Source organism: Salvia splendens, chromosome 7, assembly GCF_004379255.2.
Source record: "Salvia splendens isolate huo1 chromosome 7, SspV2, whole genome shotgun sequence".
Classification (NCBI taxonomy): Eukaryota; Viridiplantae; Streptophyta; class Magnoliopsida; order Lamiales; family Lamiaceae; genus Salvia; species Salvia splendens.
In genome coordinates this window covers 6469338-6491762 of record NC_056038.1, presented here as the reverse complement: position 1 = coordinate 6491762, position 22425 = coordinate 6469338, and the positions used below count along the sequence as shown (strand labels likewise).

Here is a 22425-nt window from a genome sequence, read left to right as displayed (position 1 = left end):
CACGAACTTTACCCCGAGTTTGTTATTTCCCACCAATGAAAAAATTCCAACAACTAATATCATGATACGGATTTTTTTTTTCGGAATTTCTCGACAACAACTTCGAGAGTTTCCAGATTTTCAATCTTCGAGAATAGTTTTTCTTGAAGCACACCTCCAAATTTGTTCTTCAATCTATTAATATAATTGGAATTTATTCATTGGTGGGAAATAACAAATTCAGGGTAAAGTTCATGATATTATTTATCAATTTCAAAGTTTGTGAAAAAATTCAACTTTTTAAAATAATCCATAATATTAGGTGTCAATATCCATTTTTAAAAAGAGAATATTAAGTGGCGCTTACTTCATTTATAGCATAACCAGATTGAGTGGCCTCTCTAAAAATAAAGAAGATAATAGTAATGGTTTGATTCTTTTCTTCTCTTATTACTCCATAATAATTCAACTCGGTTCAAATTATAAATTGTTGAAATTATGGAGGCTGAAGCGGCATATTTCCCCATTCTGATTCTGCTCGGATCGTGTTTTTTCGGCGATGGCGTTTCTCGGCCACCCGCGCCCACTCATCTCACTCCCTTCTTTCCACTCTCCTAAAACCACCCACGCTATTCTAATTTCTCGCTTCTCCACTCGATCGAATTCTGTATGTATCAGCTCCTCATTTTTTTCACTGAATTTTGGGGAATCTAATTCCACCCCCGATTTTATGTTCGGTGCAGGTAGAAGCAGTTGAGTTGAAGACTTCAAGGAAAGAGTATTCGCCTGGAGTGATTGATGATGTCTTTTTGAACGTTTTTCGCAGTAAAATGGCTCAGGTTAAAAATACGCTGCTATCTCTAGTTTCATTATGCAGAATTCCTTTTTCTAACTAAGTGATGATTGAAGAATTTTCTGCTGATTTTTTAATTCTATCATCAACCTTTCGTTTAGGAGTTTTGAGATTTGTTCGTTACTCTATTTACTCCTATGCTGCATCAGTTTAACTCTATTTCTGCAATATTGGATTGAAATTGGTGCAACATATAAATAAAAAATGTAGGAGTAAACGTATAACACGGAGTAGTATATATACTAAAACTCAAGGTGATTGTGAATTAGACTATAGTTTCTGATTGTTTAGTAAGTAACCGTTTTGTTTTTCATGAAGGTTGAATGATTGATTCTCAATTCAAGTATTATTTATAGGTAATTTGCAAATTAATGGAGCTAAAGCTCTACTAGTATTATTGATTGGCAGGAGATTGGTTGGGACTCTGAGAAACCTGGATATGATGGATTGATTGATGTTGCTCATCGGATAATGGTTGGGCGATCCAACTCTGAAGCCACAGATGCTGCGGTATCAACTTCTTTTTCCAATTTTCATCACCAAAATAGTATTTCTTGTACTTGCAGTTTCATATTATGGATGCAGATATGATATGATCACACATACACCCCGAGAATATTGTAAATTCGTCTATGTTTTCTTATTGTGTATATCGTTCTTGTAGTAGAATGAAGTTTGCTAGCTTGGGAATCCGTGTGTCGCTTTCTGACTTGAATTGTTCTATTTAGAGAAGTTAAACTCAACCCTTAAGCTAGAGTTTGCAGTTATCTTTCTGAGTTTAGTAGCACGAGATTAGTTCATATACCAACATATTCCTATACTAACATGTTCCTATTCTACATACATCATACTCATTTCCGTTTCATGGAATAACATTGAGTAGGAGTGAAGCAAGAAAGTGCTTATGTGTAATTAGTTTCCAAGTGCAGTTCCTAGTCTATGAGAGAAACATGATGCAGTGAATTTTTATTGCAGGTGCGGATATTAAGAGCGTTGTTCCCTTCATGGCTGTTAGAGCTCTACAAAAAGCTTGTTTCGCCTATTGCTGGGGGAAAAGTCGCCTCTGTGATGGTTGGTAAGTGTTTCTGAATTCACAAACTGGAGCTACATCTATGTTCCAAATTTAGTGCAATCTTAGTTGAGTAACTGAATAGTTTTTTTTTCTGTTGTGTTTCTGTAAGCAAGAGTGACTGCACTTTCGTGTCAATGGCTCATGGGAACGTGTACTGTCAACTCTGTCGAGATGCCAGATGGATCTGCATGGCCTAGTGGGGTGGGTACTACTGTTTTTGTTTCTCATTTTAGGTGTTTAGAGTCTGGCTCGATCTGACTCTATTGTGGCTGGTGTGATTTTGCAGGTCTTTGTCGAGAAATGCAAGTATTTGGAGGAGAGCAAGTGCGTAGGTGTGTGTATTAATACTTGTAAACTCCCTACACAGGTTCGTAACAGCTGCTTCTGGTTCATAACCTTGAAATGCTCAATCCATCCATTCTCAGTTCGGATGAAAAGATCTGAATTTTGATTTGGTATTTTCTTTACTTGATTTTGTTGTAATTATTGTAGACCTTCTTCAAGGATTGTATGGGAGTTCCTTTAGTGATGGAGCCCAGCTTCAGCGACTATAGCTGTCAGGTAACTTGCCTTTTCAATCAACATGTCTCTTTTATATTTGAATTTGGAAATGAAGAACTTATTCAAAGTACTGATAAATTGGGATAATTGTCATGACAGTTCAAATTTGGGATTAACCCTCCTCCACCGGAAGATGATACTGCACTCAAAGAGCCATGCCTTCAAACATGCCCTAAAGCTATTCGACGGATGGAGCTTAACAGTGCCACCGTTGTTTCAAAGTGTCCGAAGGCTTAGCCTCAGACATGTTCATAGTGCATATGATGCAAACTGAAACACATGTATACAATTCAACATATATTTCTCCAATATCAAATGAAATTCATCAAATTGCCAACAAAAACCTCCCACATAAGTTTCATCGGAAAATGTTTTAACTTTTGAACCACATAACGTTGGAATGATGATGATACACACAACGCTCATTGAAAATTACGTATAAGGAACTTTGCTAATACATTGTATTCATCCGAGGAATGCACTTACAAGAAATACAAACTTCTTCTTGCAACAAAATCATGCACTAACGATCCCAGCCAGAGGGCCTTCGTCTTTCTCTTGCTTTGTTGTCTCTGATAACAGCACAGAACAGAAAGCAAGTCAATTTGGGAACAAATGAAGGCAAAATTAGCAAGGGTTTTTAACTTATAAATGGATATAAAACTACATTTCAGCTTCTGCATTAGAGTGTCACCTTTCAGAATGTGTCTGCTTTCTAATTTCTCCCGAGTTTGGGGTATTATTTGACGCAGATGTTGTAGGTGTCACACTCTGTACTTTTACGGGAGGAATATCACCCCCAATAGTCCCACCGGATACAAAGCCACGTAAAACAGGCCGATTATTGGGTCGTGAACCTGAACTGAATTGATCCTGGGAAGTTGATGATGCAGGTACGAAACTGCTTCTAAATTGTGCCATCGCCCCTGTCCTCAGTGAGTTAACTGTCGCAGAACGACTAGGTGCAGGGGTTAATTCAGCCTTTGATTCGGTATTATACCCGATGCCCAAACCGAAGTCCACACCACGAACTCCTCTGCCACCGCCACCACCACCTCCCCTTCCATTAGCTCTTTTACCACCTGCATTGTTTCATGCTCTTTAAATTAATGATATACTACCATGATATGAGACACAATACGACAGGAACTTCAATGACAGAAATGGATTCCTATATGGACACTCGAGAGAAAACATCATTTTATTCCCAATCCAAACTATCAAAGAAACTGTTGGAACAATATATTATGAAAATCATGAGCATTTTGCATAAATAGAACTCCATACCTCCTTTTCGTGCATCACGTTTTGATCTGAACCGCCCATCCTATAATGCACACAGATAATATCAATTAAAAGGTAAATCATAATATTCAGTTGAACACAGACAAGAGTGTAAAATGTCCAACAGTACTGAACATAATTGTGGAGACAGTGATGCCTTCTTTCTATTCTAGTTTCCAAAATGTAAGCAAATATGAGTATTCAAGCAGTTCCGGAAAACACAAACATGAAGTATTTTCCTCCGTATTACTCGATAAGGCAAAAATTAAGCCTGTCCATTACCTTCATAGCAAGATCCATGAGCTCTGAGGATACATTTTGACCAGCAGCAATCAAACTGTTAACTAATTCACCAGCAAATCTTGCCTCCTTTTGTGTTATCAGGGTGTATGCAGTTCCATCTTTATCCCCTGCACGACCTGTCCTTCCAATGCGATGTACATGCATGTCCATGTCTTTAGCTATGTCAAAGTTGACGACAGATTTAATGGATTTGATATCAAGACCTCGAGCAGCAACATCAGTTGCAACAAGTACATGGTATATTCCAGACTTGAATTTTTGTAATATCTCCATACGAGAAGACTGATCCTTATCACCATGAAGTGCTGCTACCTTAAGACCTCTCTGAAGCAGTTGTGCTTCTACTTCATCAACTGCCGCCTTCTTTGAGGCAAAGACCAGAACATCACCTTCATCTATCATTACAGGAAGCTTCTCGAGAAGCCAGGGCAACTTTTCTGCATCTGATGGCATCACATGGACAATTTGGGTAATATCCTCATTGGCCATACCCACCTCTCCTACAGTTACTCTTACAGGATCAGATAGAATCTCCCTAGCAAGCTTTTCAACTTTTCGAGGCATAGTTGCTGAAAAGAGTAATGTTTGACGATCTGGCCTTATTTGACCCACTATTGACCTTATTTGAGGCTCAAAACCAAGATCAAACATTCGATCAGCTTCATCAAGTACTAAGTAGGTTGCCCTCAGCATGGTCAACGCCTTCATTTTAATCATGTCTATCAATCTCCCTGGAGTAGCTACAACTATCTCACACCCTGCCTTCAGTTCCTTGAATTGATCAAGCTTCGACATCCCACCATAAACTGCAGCCACACGGATGCCACAAGATTTGGAGAACTTCTTAGCTTCCAAATATATTTGATGAGCCAATTCCCTGGTAGGTGCACATATCACTCCAATGGGACCTTCTTCTTTAGCTAGCTCAGGTTGATCCATAGCATGGACAATCATAGGAAGCACAAATGAAGCAGTCTTTCCAGAGCCTGTTTTTGCTATTCCAATTATGTCTCTTCCAGAAAGCACAATAGGTAAAGCTTGGCACTGTATTGGTGTAGGTTTTTCATATGCTTGTTTTGCTATGGCTTTCATTAGTTCCCTAGAGAATCCACAATCTTCAAAAGTCTTAACAGGTCGTGGTACATCGAAACCAGAAACACGGATAGCCAAGGTCTTCCTGTATTCCGCAACATCCTGCTCACTCATACCTGACAAAATAATCAACCAAATGTTTTTTTATAAATATTTATACAAAAGAGTACATGTTTTTTCATGTATACTTGATAGTCTCAAAGCCACCAGGCTTCCACTACTGACTACACCATCAGGCCAATTTATTAACCGCAAATAGTTATTCATGTGCATTTATTGGAGAAACCCAACAGAGTGTGTTGCGAGGTATTGCCAAGATATATCAGCATCAACTGCAGGCCAGCCCAGAATATAAAACGACCCCTTTGATACTTGCAGTTCACAGGTGCAAATATCAGAGTGTGATGACTCATGTCACATAAAAAAATTATCCAGCAACCAACTGTCTCTGGATGAAATGTTAATGTAGTACATAAATTTATTGTTTCCACGTATCTTGTTCACTAACTAAGTACTTGCGTGTGTGTTGAAATAGAATGAATGTCAGCTAAAACTACATCACAACAAAATTCACATCTCAAAGTTTAACTTATGACCAGATTAACTAATGTTTTATTCTATAGTTTTTTCAAGAAAAAGAAAATAGCAGGCAGTCATATTTGCTATAACATCCACCATTCCATATAAACCTTAACTACCTTTTTGTTAATTTTCCAAAGTTGGTAGCATACAGATGGTTCTCAAGCGAACAAAATCCCAAACTTCTTCATGACTATAAATTGCTAGGCATACTAAAAATTTACTGATGCTGTCTCCAACCCAGTGAAAAGCTGGAACAGCAAACCTCATTTCTTATAAGTCAATTTATCTATAATCACTAACCACTATGTATCATTGTTGTAAAACTTAGATGGAACTCGAAGTCTGTTAAAAGCAAAACATGAAAATACAACAAAATACCGGACTAAAGTTTAATACTACCACGCAACTACTCCAACTGCAATAAACGATAGCGAAAAAAAACTCCAGGTAAAATCTAATTACCTGATATAGAAGGCTTCTCCTCGTAGAAATCCTTATTAAACGCCTCGTAATCAACTGAGCTATGATCAAACGGGGGAATCGGCTCAATCTTCTTCTTGTCGAGAACAACAGGATTATCATCAGAATCATACTCAAGCATCCCTGCATCCACCGCCTTAGCCGCCGCATAAACCTCCTCGTCTGAATTGTAACCAGCGTGCAGAGCATCCGCGGCCAACTGTAGCCCCAAATCCTTCTTCGCCATCACAAAACTCTCCATTGGATCGTCTTCGACGTCATCCTTGTACTTATCCAGCTTATCCTTGGCCTTGGGCGGCGGAGCAGCCTTAATCTCTTCCTGCAGCCCTTCCATAAACGCATCAAGAGGATCAACTTCGTCTTCTTCAGCCGCTTCGCCGTTGTTACTGTCCGAAACCACGTCGTTCGCAGCTTCACGATCGTCGGCATACTCAATATTGTCGATGTCGTCGTCTTCGTCGCCGCCGCGGGAAGGAGAGGGAACGTACAAGCGCTGAGGCTGCTGTGAACGCTCGAAGTTGTAGGTAGCTTGGCGATTGATGCCGAAGCCCTCGAATCCGAATTTTCGTTTTGACATTGTTTTGCGAAACTATTAAACCCTAGAATCGGTTTTTTGGGGGAAAAATCACAGGTAAAGGGATTAGGGTAAATGCAATTGCAAACAGTATTCAATCTGTTTAGAAGTAAATAATCTCAAAAACTGTTTTGAGAATTTGAAAAAACAAAATATATTTCCAAAAGTAGTGAATGTTAAACCAAAATAAAATTATAGAGATACAAATATTATTGAAATATTACGTTCATCCATGAAATCATCTTAGTACTAAACGATAAGTTTTATTACAAAAATAGTAAAATAAAAAATAGATTCAGAATAAAGTGTTTATCTATTGTTAGTGGAAAATGAAAAATGGAGTACTTAATTAAAGAAATAAACTTACTACTACAAATAGATAAAAATTTAATTTTAGTAGACATATCAAAATGATCAAGCAGATTTATTTTTCGTGAAATGTACATATATTAAATTAAGATATTTTAGATTAAAAATAAATAACTTACTCTATTTTTTAATATAGACAACGAGATGACTTTTTATAAATTACAATCATTACATAAGTTATAGGATTGATTTCAAATAATTACGAAATTATGGTGTTGTGTCAAATTGATTATTAAGCTATAATGGGTATTGAGGTTTACCATCACATGCTTTTTTTTCATAAACTTTAAATTTTGCATATAATGTTACGAACATAAATAGTTGTTGAATTATTCTACCGACAATGAAATCCGGTTACTGTTTAAGTTCGTGATACAATGATATTATATGTTAGTTTAAAGTTCATAGGAAAAATAATTTTTGAAAAAATTCATGATGTTAGGCATCAATACCCTAACTTTAATTTGTTACTATAAAATAAAGTTGTATCTTTCAAAATTCTAATTTATGTTAAAAACTTAATAATATTTTATAAGATAACCAATATTCCATGTAAATTTTTAATTTCAATTAAAGTTGGTCACTAAAATATTTTCGAAAAGAACATGGTCTCAACGTTCCCCATTACTAAACACTCAAAGTTTTCAAACCAAGCCTGGTTTGCTCACTGAAAATGTTAGCGGTGCAATAGACGATGACAAAGAATATGCCGCTGAAAGCCTAGACGATGCTAAGGACGATGACGATGTCATAATGGTCGATAGTGTTCTAGATCTCGTAACCGATGGATGTGTACATCGTGACACAAAGGACACATGAACGGTTACAATGAATTCGGTGATGATGGCTATGCACCGTGAGTAAGTGACCATTTGCCCAACTCCTACATATTGTTAGGCGGCGCCGATTGCATATCTTGGTGGTCTTTGGCATCGTAGTTGTGGTCGTCGACCTTTACATCCTTGGTCATCTTGAGATCGATTGGTGAGCAAAATGAATGATTTGTGGGAATATTGATTTGTCCTTCACAAGTACATCTATTGAGTTAGGAAAAAAACGTTATACAACAATACTACTTTTATGCATAGATTTTTTTTAGTTGTCTTTGACTTTTTAGTGAATATTCATATGGGATATTATATAGTAACTATATGTGTTGTCCCGTTGTGATGATAATTCATTTATAATTAAGTTGTGAGATTATTTAGTTGGAAGGGGATTGTTATGACTAATTATCACATTATTATCCATCTAAAATTAAGTTGTGAGAACAATCTCATGAACTAAATACAATACATATTTAGTCCTGAGATATAATATTGCAAATCGATCCATTCATATTTTTAGATAAGGAAAGAGGTTTTATTGACGATTTATGGGTGAAGAGAAACAGTAGAAAATAACATGTGGCGTGGCAAATATTTTTATGAATAAACTTAATTGGAAAAGTCTATATATAATACTGAGTGATATAAGAGCATCCACAGTGGATGCCCGATCTCACGCCTGATCGCCCGAGATCGGGCTCAGGCGTCGTCGGGCATCCACTGCAACCGTGCCCGAGCCGCGCGACCGAAAGATCGGTCGTCCCGATCGGGCATCCATTGCAGCCTCGCACCCGAGCCCGATATGTGCATTTTTTGCGTTTTTAATTTATATTTTTTTTAATTCTTGAAACCCTAATTAAACACTATATAAATACTCAATCCTCATTCTTCACTTTTCACACACCAATACTCTCTACTCTACTCAATTCATCTCCCTTTTTCTCATTTTCACGCTTTCAAGAATGGACCCGAGTCAATTCTCAAACCCCAATGGTGTCGACAACGATATGCCGATGTTTGGCGGCGGCGCCCGGTGGCCCGGCCACGAAGACTACCTGGTCGAGACGCCTGGATCTGTAGGGTCCACTTACGTTTCGGACTATGAGTTCGATCCGCTCTTCAACACTCACGCGTATCGGGTTGAGGACATGGAGCCTAGTTGTGGGCAACCTCCTGCCCCTGAGCCGCCGAGGAGGAAGAAGAAGATGGCGCGGAAGGAAAAGGCGCCATCCGTCCGAGTCCCACTCCCATCCAACGCGCCCAACAAAGAGTACGCAACATGGCGTGTTGACTACGAGTTGGAGGAGTATGTGAAGGTGGCTAAGTGTTGTGTGGATATATCGGAGGATTCAGTATGCTCCAACAACCAGACTTCGTCCAGGATGTGGGATCGCATTGAGGAACGCTAAAACGAAGTGAAACCGAGTTGGGCGTTCACGCGGACCAAGGTTCAGTTGCGCAAGTGTTGGGATCGGATCAAGCTCCACGTCAACAACTTTTGCTATATCTACAACAGGAACAGGGACGCACGGGGCAGCGTTGAGAGCATGGAGGATGTCCTCAAGAAGTCGATGCCCAAATACCATTCGCAGTTCGGGCAGTTCAAGATGTACAATGTTTGGCTGATCTTGAAGGACAAGTCGAAGTTCAACGGAGGGATACCGGTTGGATCCTTGGCTGCGAAGCGGACGAAAAACACCGCCACCGGCAGTTACACGAGTAGCTGCCCATCTCCTGTGGATCTGAACGCTAAGCCGAAAGGGAGTTATGGCACGCCTACGTCTACTTTTAGACGTCCCATTGGCACCAAAGCTGCCAAAGCCCAGGCCAAAGGGAAGACGAAGGCGGCCGCGTCTGGATCGGCTCCCCCGCAGGCTGCGCCTCCTCCGTCTGCTCAGCTCATGGCCTCAGCGATTGAGGAGTTCGGAGGTTTTCGCTAGGTGGTTGAGTATAGGTTTAGACTTGACGCCCAAAACAGGCTTCATCAGGAAATCGATCCGGAAAAAGACAGATGACTGAGAAGATGATCAAGAATTTGAGCCAGAAGTTAAATTTAGATGACTAGTTAAGTTTTTTTTTCAATATAGTAATTTAGTTTAATGTAGTTTTTTTAAAGTCAAGTATGATGTAGTTTTTTTTTTTGCTAAGTATGATGTAGTTTTTTTTTTAAATTAAGTAATGTAGGTTTTTTTGTTTGCATCTGTGGTGTTTAATATAATATATTTTGATATTTTAGTAATTAAAAATAAAATTAAAAAATAATAATATTAAAATTGAAATAAAAAATGCATAATAGATAGGGCTCTACCATTGCAGAAAAAAGGAGCATACTGATGTGGCAACCAATAAAGCTTTCACTAGGGCATCCATTGTGGATGCTCTAAGAGCATCTCCAATAACCGGCGTCACCACCGCGACGCCGATTTTTCGCCCACGCCGGTTTGACGCCGAACCATTGGAACCGGCGTGGGCGAAATCGGCGTCGCCATGCCGATTCCCGCGCTGACGCCGGTTCCGACGCCGATCCTCACGGGCGCCATTGTGCGTCCCGGATCGGCGCCAAACCGGCGTCGGATTTAAATTTTTTTTTTTTTTCGAAAACACTATATATACGCGCGTTGAACCTCATTTTCATTCGCACCACTTGTTTTAACGAGTACTCTCTCTCTACCTTACTTTAATAAGTGATTTTGTTTTACTTTTTTAAATTAATGTACTTTTTAATTTTTGTACTTTTTTTAATATTATTGTACTTTTTTTTAAAAGTAATGTACTCCCTCCGTCCCGGGCTACTCGCTCCTTTCCTTTTCGGCACGGAGATTAAGGAATGAGTGTATAGGAAAGTCAAAAATGACGGCTGTAGGTGAAAATTTTTACTAAAAATGGAAAGAGTGCAAGTAACTTGGGACGCCAAAAAAGGAAATAAGTGCGAGTAGCTTGGGACGGAGGGAGTACTTTTTAAATTTTAATATTATTATTCGAATTTTCCGTATTTGTCGCGTAAATTAAATTCCGTATGTTGATACAAGTGTAAATTAAATTATATAATTGTTATTAGTGATGTGGATAGGTAGTGTGAAGGCTATGTGAGGGCTATTTGATGTCCAGTTGATGTGGCAAGCTGATGTGGCAGGAGAATTGTAGTGCTGATGATGTGGCAGTGTGAAGGCTATTTGATGGCTATTTGACGTCCGTGCTTATTGGAGATGCTCTAACATGATGTACAAATTTAATACTGCATTCAATTTGAAACAAATTTAAATTTAATAATCAATTTATTAAATATCACAAAAAAGTAAATGCACAAGGGTGAAGATATACTAAGAAAAGCTGGGGGTGCGCACGGGGATATCCTGCGCACGTAGTTGCAGCATAAAGTAGTTGGAGAGAACAAGGGGAGGGAAAATAGGAAGCAAATATGGGGCATAGCCGGCCGAGTCAACTCGCCAGGACCTTACTGAGTCGTGAAGCCGAGCCCAAATATCCCCCACCAAAAAACAAAAACAGAGAAAAATTTCGCGCACACACACCACACACAAACATGTGTGAAAAAAATGGAGAAGAAATTGGGAGTCTTCTTTACTTCTATAGTAACCCCATTCCCATATCAACACCAGCGCCACACCCCCCCTCTCTCTCTCTATCCTCTCTAACCCTAATACAAACATCCAAACACCCCTTTACTCCCCTCTCTCTTTCTCTCTCTACGATTCGCGCGCTTTTGCGTATCCATCTGCTTCGCCGACTCCTTTATCTATTTCTGCCCTCGAAATTATACGCCTCCTATTTATCCTCTTCGACTCTTCGTTGCTTTGCCTTCTCCCCTTGGGTAAAATTTTGTTTTATCGAGTTTCGTGTTTTGCTCCGACATTCTCTGTTTGGGGCTTCGATTGGGGGATTTGTGTGAATTTTGTTGGTTTGAGTTGTTGTGGCATCTAGGTCTGACGCGATCGATCAATGTGAAGGTTATTGTGCATACGATCTGGGGATTAGTCTCCGTATGATTTTGGGATGGAGTGGATTGTGTTTATAGATGGTGATTTTGTTGATTTTATTTTGATGAATTGTTTTCAAGTGAAATAATGATTTTTGAAGTGGTTATTTCTGCATCCTCCATCGGTTAATTCAGGCTGTTTAGGCATTGATATAAGTCCATATAGTGTTTTAGTGTTGTAAGTAGTTTATTATTCGTAATGGATCTGGTTTAGCTACATTTATTTTTGCTCTCAAGAACAATGCTATGCGTTTTCTAATTTTAATTCTGCTTAATTTATTGATTTACTTCTTTAGTTGGTTGGGGCGAAAAGAAGGGCTGCTGGTGATGTTTTGATTGAGTTATTACTGCATTCATTAGTACCATTGTTGTCCTTGTTTGACGGCTAAATCCTTTTATGGTGGTTATATTATTCCATGTCAGTGCATTGCCAGTGGCTTCGTCGTTGTTTTATGCATTTCTACACACTATTTAGGACTGAGTAGTTGTTCAATTTTTGCGTGATTCAAGCGTACAGTTGTAGAGCTATGTTTTCATTAATTTCTGTCTCTTAATCTAGTCTAACAGTTATGGACAAACGTCTGCAGAGACTTGATCCGCTGAGGGGTTTGTATACTTCAACCTGATCTGGATCATAATTGGAACGTGTAACACTGTTTAAATTGCAATCAAGAATCTCGTTAAATGGATCAATCTAGGGGCCCTCCAATGAAGGGTGCGGGGACTTCTATAAAAAAGAGGAGAAGCCAAACATCTCGTCGGCCTAGACCTGAAGGGCAGCCACACTCTGATCAGTCTCCTCTGTCGGTGGTACCAGTTTCAGATGATATGAGTAAGACTTCTAGTGATGAGAACATCGAAGACGAAAACTCTGGGGGGAAAATGTTCAATTTGAGTCAGTGTGTGTCAAGGTCCTTACCTGTTGGTGAATCAAATGGTACCGTAAGTAATGGTACGTGTGATGTAGCAGGAAGTGAAAATAGACCAAAAAAAGTTAAGCTGAAGGTTGGTGGCGTGACACGCACACTTCAGACTAAATCTAGTTCTAACGGAGAATCAGGCAGTGGGTCTACGGCAAAAGCCAGTCAATCCTCTGATAATGGTCGTCCACGACAGAGGCTGATCCCACAGGTTGTCAAAATTTCTGCTTTGATTGTTATTCATCTACCTTTTTTGGCATACATTGCGTTTCTTAGCTCATTTGACTTGGTCTTAATTGTTTTCAAATTGAGCTGCTTAATGATTTATGCATTTATCAAGGAAATAAGTTATTAGCGATCTTGAGAGTGTGCAGAAATCTGTTTATGTTTTAGAATGAACCTATAAACTTATTAATGTAGTATATCCCAAATCCATTTACAACCTAATTTGATCTGGATGGTGATTAATAAATAATAATAGCTCCATCGAAGCTGGCTTTTGCCTGTCTGATGTTATAGTTGTGTGTTGCACTGGAATGAGTGACATGTCTAGACAACTGTTATTATTGATGAATTGCGTTTCTTCTCATGGCCTCAATTATGACTACCCTGATGATTCCGAAGAAGAAAGGTACTAACTGTGTTGATGAATGAATAATCGCTGAAATAAATACTCCCTCCGTTCCATAGAAATAGGCTGAATTTCTTTTTTCGTCCGTCCCATAGAAATAGTCCATATCCATTTATGGAAATTTTTTCTCCTTCTCTTTCACTTTATCATTTATGGGCATCACCATCCACTACACTATTTCAACTACTTTTTATCTTCCTCTCTTAATTTACCGGGTACGCATTAAAACTCGTGCTATCCTCAAATGACCTATTTCTATGGGACAGAGGGTGGAATAAATAATAAATATGGAGTATTACTTTTATGAGGCTCATTTATTAAGGAGAATATATTAGTATTTTTTGGGTAAGCAAATCTTCTTGCATTCAAGTAGCTGAATGTGATTTAACATATCCTACTATGTGGTTGATTCCGTTGTTGGCATGTTCTCATTTCAGGAAAGTTCTGATGAATATCATTCCCCTCCTCTCAAGAAAGGCACCTTGAAAGGCGTCCCTTGGAAAGATTTCTCGAAAAGTAGTTTCACTTTTGGAAGGGAGGAGATGGGGAGGTCATCAACAAAAAATTCTAATGAGAAGCATGGAGATAAATCTGATACAGTTCGTAAGAGCAGGAGGGTTCCTAAGAAACGAGTTTTGATTGGGGAATTTGATGAAGATGATGAGATAAGGTACCTGGAGAAACTGAAGATTTCAAGGATGTCTGGATATAAGGATTTGGAGACACAGTCAACCAGAAAATCGCAGAAGGGTGTGAAAAATGAAAATACAGAAGATGTTGGAAGGCGAGATTCCAGAAAACCCAGATCTGGAGACACAGATTATGAAAAGGAAGATGAACTTTCCTCTGATGGCAATGGTGAAGGGAAGACGAAGAAAAAACGAAAGAGGGATGTGGCAGAGTTTCCATTAGAAAACAAGAGGGAGATAGCTCTGACCACTCGTCAACGAGCCCTTCTAAGCAAGGATGCCCCAGAGGCAGGTGCAAGTCAGATTGAGTTCCCAAACGGGTTACCACCGGCTGCACCTCGAAGTAAGTATGAATCTCTTTTCCTTATGACCCTTTTGATATCTTCTTAAAGTAAGCTGTTTGAATTTGTCTTTGCTATTTTCAATGACTCAGAACAAAAGGAGAAATTAACGGAAGTGGAGCAACAACTGAAGAAGGTGGAGGCTGCTCAGAGGCGTAGGTTGCAGAACGAGAAAGCTGCTCGTGAATCTGAGGTTAACTCTTGCAGACACTATTCTTGAAACTGATATATTTAGCTTCATAGCAAGATGTGGAAAATAAGCTAGTTGTTTCAAAATTGTAGGCAGAGGCGATCAGAAAAATACTCGGTCAAGATTCCAGTAGGAAGAAAAGGGAAGAGAAGGTGAAGAAGCGCCAGGAAGAACTGGCACAGGTATTTGCCTTCAAACATGATATTGAATATACAACCATAAGGGATTTTCCTTCAAACATGATATCGAATGATTTCCCAAATCTGCAAATGGAAGCTGATACCATTATTTTTGCACTGAAAGCCCAGTTCTTAAAAAAGTAGCACTGATAAATTATTGATCAAATACATATTGGTTCTTATATTGAGTTTATTAACACTTCTGCATTAGTAGCATCGGGAAGCATTCTTGGTGTGTCATCAAAGATCTAAATTATGCAGAAAAAGAGTTACAGTGAATTGTCTACAAAAGCTCCCAAATTTTGTAATTGAAGATAACACCGCTCCCTTTTCTCTCCTAAAAATTGAAACAGGGGAAGGCGACAAATGCTCAAATGCTTATTTCAAACACCATTAGGACAGTCATGGGACCTACGGGGACTACTGTCACATTCCCTCAAGACTTGGGCTTGCCCAAATTTTTTGAATCCAACACTTGCAGGTAATATTGTGTTGTTAATAATATTGATATTTAGACCATTAGTGAAATTTCATCGCAATTTGGTTGAAGGCGAGGAAGCATACATTCTTGACACTATTTTTGAAATTTCAGCTACCCTCCTCCGAGGGAGAAATGTGCTGGCCCGTCTTGTACCAATGCCTACAAGTACCGCGATTCAAAGTCGAAGCTTCCTCTTTGCAGTCTGCAATGCTACAAGCTTGTTAATGAAGCGATGCACACTGAGAAGGCTTGCTGAAATTGTGGCTTTCTTTCGAGTATTTCCTGAATTTGATGACGCTGAAGGGATTGGATGTGGGGCAATTCCTCTCTTTCTCTCTCTCCAAGTTTCCTTTCTCAAATGTAGAAAGAAGTAAATAATAGGCTCGGTGATTGTCCATGTCAAAGATTTTGCGGGAACCGTTCATTTGATCAGTCGGAAATCATTAAGTTTAAATCAAACTTCTAATTTGTAGAGTTAATGTGTTTTTGTTCTTTAACTTTAGCATTTTTTTTTATAATAAATGGCTTCTGAGTTTTGTTTTCTATTTTAGAATTATAATACTACTACTACTACTACTTTACTACTTAACACAATGTCTTTGGTGATTCTTTCACAAATAGACGTGGTGTGAATATATTTGTTTTGACAAGTAATATTCCGTAAAATTCTCCCTTCACGTCGAAACCCAATATTCAAAATTTTTTGGTGGACACCTTTTAGTGAAATGAAACACTACTTGGTACAGTTTGGCTGAGAATAAAATTTTCAATAAAATGGTAAAACAATGGACAATATTGAATAATTAAGTAATGTGTATGGCATTCATGACTAGTGCTCTGGCTTTTGCATAATACTCCATATAGTGGCTATCAGATTAGAGAAACATGTCCCACTTTCCTACTTTGGTTATCGTAAGAATCCAATCGTGTGCTCGTTGTGCCCCCCACCAAATCCCAAACAGTAGTACTAGTACTATTTTTTCAAATCATCATTATTTTTAATTCTATAATGAATTTGTGAGGGTTAATTGATTCACATTCAAACTCCATATTAGTAGTATGATATTGGCAAAGTCCTCACAACAAACTCCATATTAGTAGTATGATATTGGCAAAGTCCTCACAATTTTGTACTTGCATATCGTTTGCACATTTTCAAATTCTATGACACGGAATGGTTTTGAACCCTAACAAAATCATTGATTTTAACAAATTACATTTAGACTTACCCCAATCTACGGTTAGATATAATTACTAGGTTAAGTAAAATTCTATACTCAACTTTTATGAAGTAGTATTTGATATTTAATCATAAAGAGAGAAAAAAAAAGTGAATATTATGAGGTGAGTCTCGTGCAGATGCTAAGTTTGGGTGCGGTAAAGACAACAGAGAGATGAAAAATCACTTCATATATTTTCTACTTTTAGTCTCTCTCTCGTTTTTCGCGTGCAACAATGCCATATCTCGAGACAATGGTTGCCACTGCAAATATTTATCAACACAAACAAAATATTATCACAACAATTCTAATTAATATTAAGGATAAAATGATTTAAGTAGATAGTCCGCTCGCACGTGTAAAACTGGAGCAGAAAATAGAGTCGAACCAAACTACATCATGTTGGAAAAGAAGATGACATGTGTTGGAAAAAAAGACCACATTAATATGCCGCCCACATTAAGTAGTGTAGAGTTCCTAAGTGTTGTAAAGTACCAACTACATTTATTGGTGTACTAGAATGTTCTCATTCACCCTATAAATACTAGGGTGAATGAACATTTGAAAGATATGGAAAACAAACATTGAAATATTTCTCTATACACTTCTTCCTATCAAATGACTAACCAATCTTTCTCCACCTCTCTCGATTACCATCTTTAAGATGGTATCAAAGCAGGAAATTTTTATTTGGGGACTCAGAGCAATGTCATCATAGTCCCATACCCTTCTCGGCCTTTCCTTCATTATCCCTGCAAAACGAAAACCAAAGATGTCAGATTCTGACACAGAAAATACCAAACCACACTCTGCCGATACTATGGCAGATTTTGCGGCACAATTTGCCGAATTCATGAAGTTCATGAATAAAACCGGAAACAAACCAGAAAACCCTCCAAAACAGTCACCACAAAACCTGGAGTCTTTGGGAGAAATCCGCTTAGAAGACAAACTCAATGGGGATAATTATCCCCTTTGGATAAATCTGATGGAACGAGCTATAGGTGGAAAGGGACTGATTTCTCACATTTCTGGAGGATCAGAACCCCCCACCGCCAACGATCCCGGCTACGCGATATGGCAACAACGGGATCATTGTTGCTTCAATTGGATCATCAACAACATTGAATCCAGTTTGAGGAATGAAGTTTCACAGTATAAAACAGCCCGAGACCTATGGGAAGGTCTGGCAATCACCTATGGAAGTGGAGCTGACCCCTTTCAAGTACATGATCTACACAGGCAGGCGATGACAATTAAGCAAGGAGATATGAGCCTGGAATCCCTCTGGAATAAATTCCAGGACCTATGGATCTCAATAGATGCAAGAGATCCTAATCCCATGGAAAGCCCCAAAAGCATCGAGAAGTACAACAAACATACACAGAGGCATCGACTCTACCAATTCATATGGGCTTTAGACGACAAATACGACAAGATCAGACGGGAAATACTAAATACAGATCCGTTACCATCTGTTCGCAGAGCATATGGTATGGTGAGAAGGGAAGCTGTCAATGAGAAGGTTCTCAAACCCGAACCAGACTCATCTGGAATCGCAGCCGGCCTAGGAGCTTTCCACAGAAACCGCCCAACTCCAGCGGCGCAAACCCCACCGGAAATCTGCACACCATTCCCACCAAATCGAAAACAAGATGAAGACAAAAACAAGCTTATTTGCTCACACTGCGGAGGAAAAAAACACACACGGGATACATGCTTCCACCTCCACGGATACCCCGAATGGTGGCAAGAGATGAAGAGAACTCGCCAAAGTGGAAAACGAGGTGGCACCGGGAATGGAAGGGCAGCAGCCGCCATTCTGATCGGAGGAGACCGAGCCACCTACACCGGAGGACCGGCGGGCGGCTTCGGCAAACCCACGGTCAACGGCGGAGGCGGCGGCTTCGGCAACTCCACAGACACCGGCGGCTTCGGCAATCCCTCATCCAGCGGCGGCAACGTCGTCACTCCACCACCACAATACCCTAACAGCGGCGCAGCACCAGGGGGTGGCGGAGGCGGCGCAAACCAAGTCAACGTGGCCAAAGCATCAATTGCATCGACTCAAACGTGGATGGAAGGTAAAATTAATGAGGGGGAAGGAGGGACCGGTGACCACCGGTCTCCGATCTCGGCTGGGAAGGCCGACCGTGAGAGGGAGTCGACGGGTGTGGGAGCAGAAATGGAGCGGGAGAGTGAAAGGGGGGGACGGCTAGGGTTTTTTAGGAGAAGAACACTCCTTTTGCAAAATAGTCCCCCAATCCCACATCAATCCTATAAAACACCCCACCCCACAAATATTTTCGAAACCCCACCCCTACTTATACCTGATTTCCAAAAACCCACCCCAGAAAATCACAATATTTCCAAATATTTCCCCAACTTTCGGAAAATGCACAATCACACCCGAAAGTTTGAATTTCCACCTTCCACACCATATACAAACTTGGTCCAAGCTCTGGCATATTCGTCATCCTCAAAAATAGGACCAAAAGACTCCCATTGGATTTTTGATTGTGGTGCAACTGACACAATGCCATTCGATAAATCCGATTTTTTAGATATATCCAAATCAAAAAAACCTTTTGTCCAAACAGCCAGTGGGGAGTTAGCACAGGTCGAAGGGGCAGGAACTATATATATATCACCAACCCTTCGTCTCTCCAATTGTCTTTATGTTCCGTCCTTGTCCCACAAATTATTGTCTGTGAGTCACGTCACGAAAGAACTTAACTGCAAACTCCTAATGCAGCCTCGTTTTTGCATGTTACAGGATATCAAGACGGGAACGATAGTTGGGCGTGGCACTGAGCGACATGGACTGTACTACGTTGATGAGATCGCCCAACATAGTACTGCACTGCTAAGTCGTGGACTGAATGAAAGACAGATATGGCTCCTACACCGTCGGTTAGGGCACCCATCTATAGGATATCTCCGTTTACTCTTTCCCAAATTAGTTTCTTCTTCATATGTTTTGAATTGTGAAACGTGTGTTTTGGCTAAAAGTCATAGACATTCCTTCAAATTGAACAAAACTAGAGAAAAAACTCCTTTTGCTTTAGTTCACTCTGATGTTTGGGGCCCTGCGCCCGTTACCGGGGGTCAAGGATTTCGATATTTTTTGCTTTTTGTTGATGATTTTTCTCGTATGACTTGGATTTATTTTTTGAAATCAAAATCAGAAGTCTTTGGAAAATTCACTGAGTTCTATAACCTTGTCCAAACCCAGTACAACACCAAAATCCAAGTCCTTAGATCTGATAATGGGAGAGAATATGTGAACTCTAGCATGAAAACCTTCTTTACCGAAAAAGGTCTCCTTCACCAAACAACATGTGCCTACACGCCAGAACAAAATGGGGTGGCTGAGCGAAAAAACCGGTATATTTTGGAGATCACCCGTGCACTTCTGATAGAATCCCACATCCCTAAAACCTTCTGGCCTGAAGCCATAGCCACATCTGTTTACCTCCTAAATCGTCTTCCCACAGGAATCCTAAACTTCAAAACCCCTTTAGAGGTATTCTCTAACAAACACTCAATTCCCTCTTCTCTCATTCTTGAACCCAAAGTTTTTGGCTGCACTGTCTTTGCTCACATACCCAAAAATGATCGCGATAAATTCTCACCATGTGCTGTCAAATGTGTTTTCTTGGGGTATGGAAAAAATCAGAAAGGGTATAGATGTTATGACCCATCAACATATCGCATGTATGTAACTATGAACTGTGACTTCGTTGAAAGTGAATATTTCTATAGCCAATCTAGTGGTCAGGGGGAGAGTGAGCCAGGTAACCCGAATAGTGACGCACTCAATTGGCTACCTCTATGGGGAGAAACCATTCAGGGGGAGGAAAATCCTATCATAATTGAGAGTCCAACAGCGCCAATTCCTCATGAACAGAACATGTCGCCTCAGGACCCAGCCAAACTATCGAACCAGTCTTTGAGACCCGAGGTAAAAACTTTTGATCCCAACATTGGTACTCTGCCCGAAATTGCTAACAGTGGCAGGGAAAATATAAGTGATACAGAAGAGCCACCTACAGAACAAGAGACAGGACATGGCAGATTACCCCACAGGAGTACGAGGGGCATTCCTCCTCGACGATATTCTCCAGACTGGAAAGGACGAAAATCAAGGTACTCAGTTGCAAATTTCACCCAGGGACACCTTACTGAAATGGCTAGAGCGTTTGAAGCTGCTCTCTATGAAGAAGAAGAGATTCCACAATCCTTCGAGATGGCAATGCAACACAAGCACTGGAGGGAAGCCATGAAGAAGGAGATTGATGCCCTGAAAAAGAATGAAACATGGGAGATATGTACTCTACCTCCGGGAAAGAAACCAGTAGCTTGTCGGTGGATCTTCACCATAAAACGACGTGCAGATGGTTCAATCGAGAGATACAAGGCAAGATTGGTTGCTAAAGGATACACTCAAGTGTATGGAGTAGACTATGAGGAAACGTTCTCCCCGGTGGCCAAACTAAATACAGTAAGAACTCTTCTTTCTGTGGCTGCATGCAAAGAATGGCCATTATACCAGTTGGATGTGACAAATGCCTTTCTTCATGGTGAACTTGAGAAGACCAAGGAAGTCTATATGGAGGTCCCACCAGGTCTGTACGAAGAATTTGGAAAAGGGCAGGTATGCAGATTGAAAAAGACCCTCTATGGGTTAAAGCAATCACCCAGAGTATGGTTCGGAAGATTTTGTCAGGCAATGTTCAAACATGGCTTTAAACAGAGCCATTCAGATCACACACTATTTCTGAAAGAAAGGAATGGAAAAATGACATGCTTGATTATTTATGTTGATGACATGATCATAACAGGAGATGATATTGAAGAAATCCAGAATTTGAAAGAGAATCTCTTCAAAGAATTTGAAATGAAGGACTTGGGAGCTTTGAAGTACTTCCTTGGGATCGAAGTGTTGAGATCCAAGCACGGAATCTTCTTAAGGCAGAAGAAGTATATACTTGACATGCTCACCGAAATAGGTATGCTTGACTGCAAGCCTGCTGAAACTCCAATGGTACCCAACCATGGGTTGAAAATTGTAGATGGAGCTAAACCTACAGATCGTGAAAGATACCAACGGCTAGTAGGAAAACTCATCTACCTTTCTCATACCAGGCCAGACATCGCATATGCCGTTGGAGTTGTGAGCCAATTCATGCATCAGCCTCAAGAAGATCACATGGATGCTGTCACGAGAATTGTGAGATACTTAAAAGGAACATCTAGTTATGGGATATTCCTAGAGAAAAAGGAAGATTTGGAAATTGATGGGTACACAGATGCAGATTGGGCAAGCAATCCAGTCGATAGAAAATCAACTGGAGGGTATTTTACCTTTGTTGGGGGCAATTTAGTCACGTGGAGGAGTAAGAAGCAGAAAGTGGTTGCCTTGTCAAGTGCGGAAGCTGAATTCCGAGGGATCAGGAGCGGTCTTATGGAGATACTTTGGCTTCGAAGATTATTAACAGAAATTGGATTCCCACCGACACGGAGGAGTCAACTTTTCTGTGACAATAAAGCTGCAATTAGCATTTCAGAAAATCCCGTACAGCATGATAGGACCAAACATGTGGAGGTCGATCGTCACTTTATCAAAGAGAAACTTGAAAGCGGAATTATTGAGTTCCCATTTGTCCGATCTGAGGAACAACTGGCAGACATTCTCACCAAGGCGTTGAGTCCTACAAAATTCAAAGAATTCATTGGCAAGTTAAGTATCGGGGATACCGTTACTCAACTTGAGGGGGAGTGTTGGAAAAGAAGATGACATG

The 22425-nt window shown here is 39.9% G+C and overlaps 3 protein-coding genes across 4 annotated transcripts; 2 read left to right on the top strand and 1 right to left on the bottom strand.

Moving 5' to 3' along the window:
* Positions 1 to 390: 390 nt before the first annotated feature.
* Positions 391 to 2808, top strand: LOC121741771 (beta-carotene isomerase D27, chloroplastic-like). Of its 2 annotated transcripts, none has more exons than XM_042134661.1 (8): positions 391 to 646; positions 723 to 818; positions 1241 to 1342; positions 1808 to 1907; positions 2014 to 2105; positions 2191 to 2271; positions 2397 to 2465; positions 2565 to 2808. In XM_042134661.1, the coding sequence occupies exons 1-8, from the start codon at positions 539 to 541 to the stop codon at positions 2700 to 2702; spliced, it is 786 nt and encodes a 261-aa protein (XP_041990595.1). In that variant the 5' UTR covers positions 391 to 538; the 3' UTR covers positions 2703 to 2808. The 2 variants fall into 2 exon arrangements, with proteins under 2 accessions (XP_041990595.1, XP_041990594.1); XM_042134660.1 differs by having other exon boundaries at positions 392 to 646; positions 2014 to 2109; positions 2192 to 2271.
* Positions 2764 to 6846, bottom strand: LOC121741770 (DEAD-box ATP-dependent RNA helicase 24). Its single transcript, XM_042134659.1, has 5 exons — positions 6189 to 6846; positions 4032 to 5260; positions 3753 to 3792; positions 3160 to 3547; positions 2764 to 3037 (listed from the first exon to the last, which is right to left on the bottom strand). The coding sequence occupies exons 1-5, from the start codon at positions 6781 to 6783 to the stop codon at positions 2989 to 2991; spliced, it is 2301 nt and encodes a 766-aa protein (XP_041990593.1). The 5' UTR covers positions 6784 to 6846; the 3' UTR covers positions 2764 to 2988.
* Positions 6847 to 11376: 4530 nt separating this feature from the next.
* LOC121811058 lies at positions 11377 to 15944 on the top strand. Its single transcript, XM_042211828.1, has 7 exons — positions 11377 to 11805; positions 12558 to 13101; positions 13959 to 14553; positions 14644 to 14744; positions 14834 to 14923; positions 15274 to 15401; positions 15513 to 15944. The coding sequence occupies exons 2-7, from the start codon at positions 12655 to 12657 to the stop codon at positions 15655 to 15657; spliced, it is 1506 nt and encodes a 501-aa protein (XP_042067762.1). The 5' UTR covers positions 11377 to 11805; positions 12558 to 12654; the 3' UTR covers positions 15658 to 15944.
* Positions 15945 to 22425: the final 6481 nt, after the last annotated feature.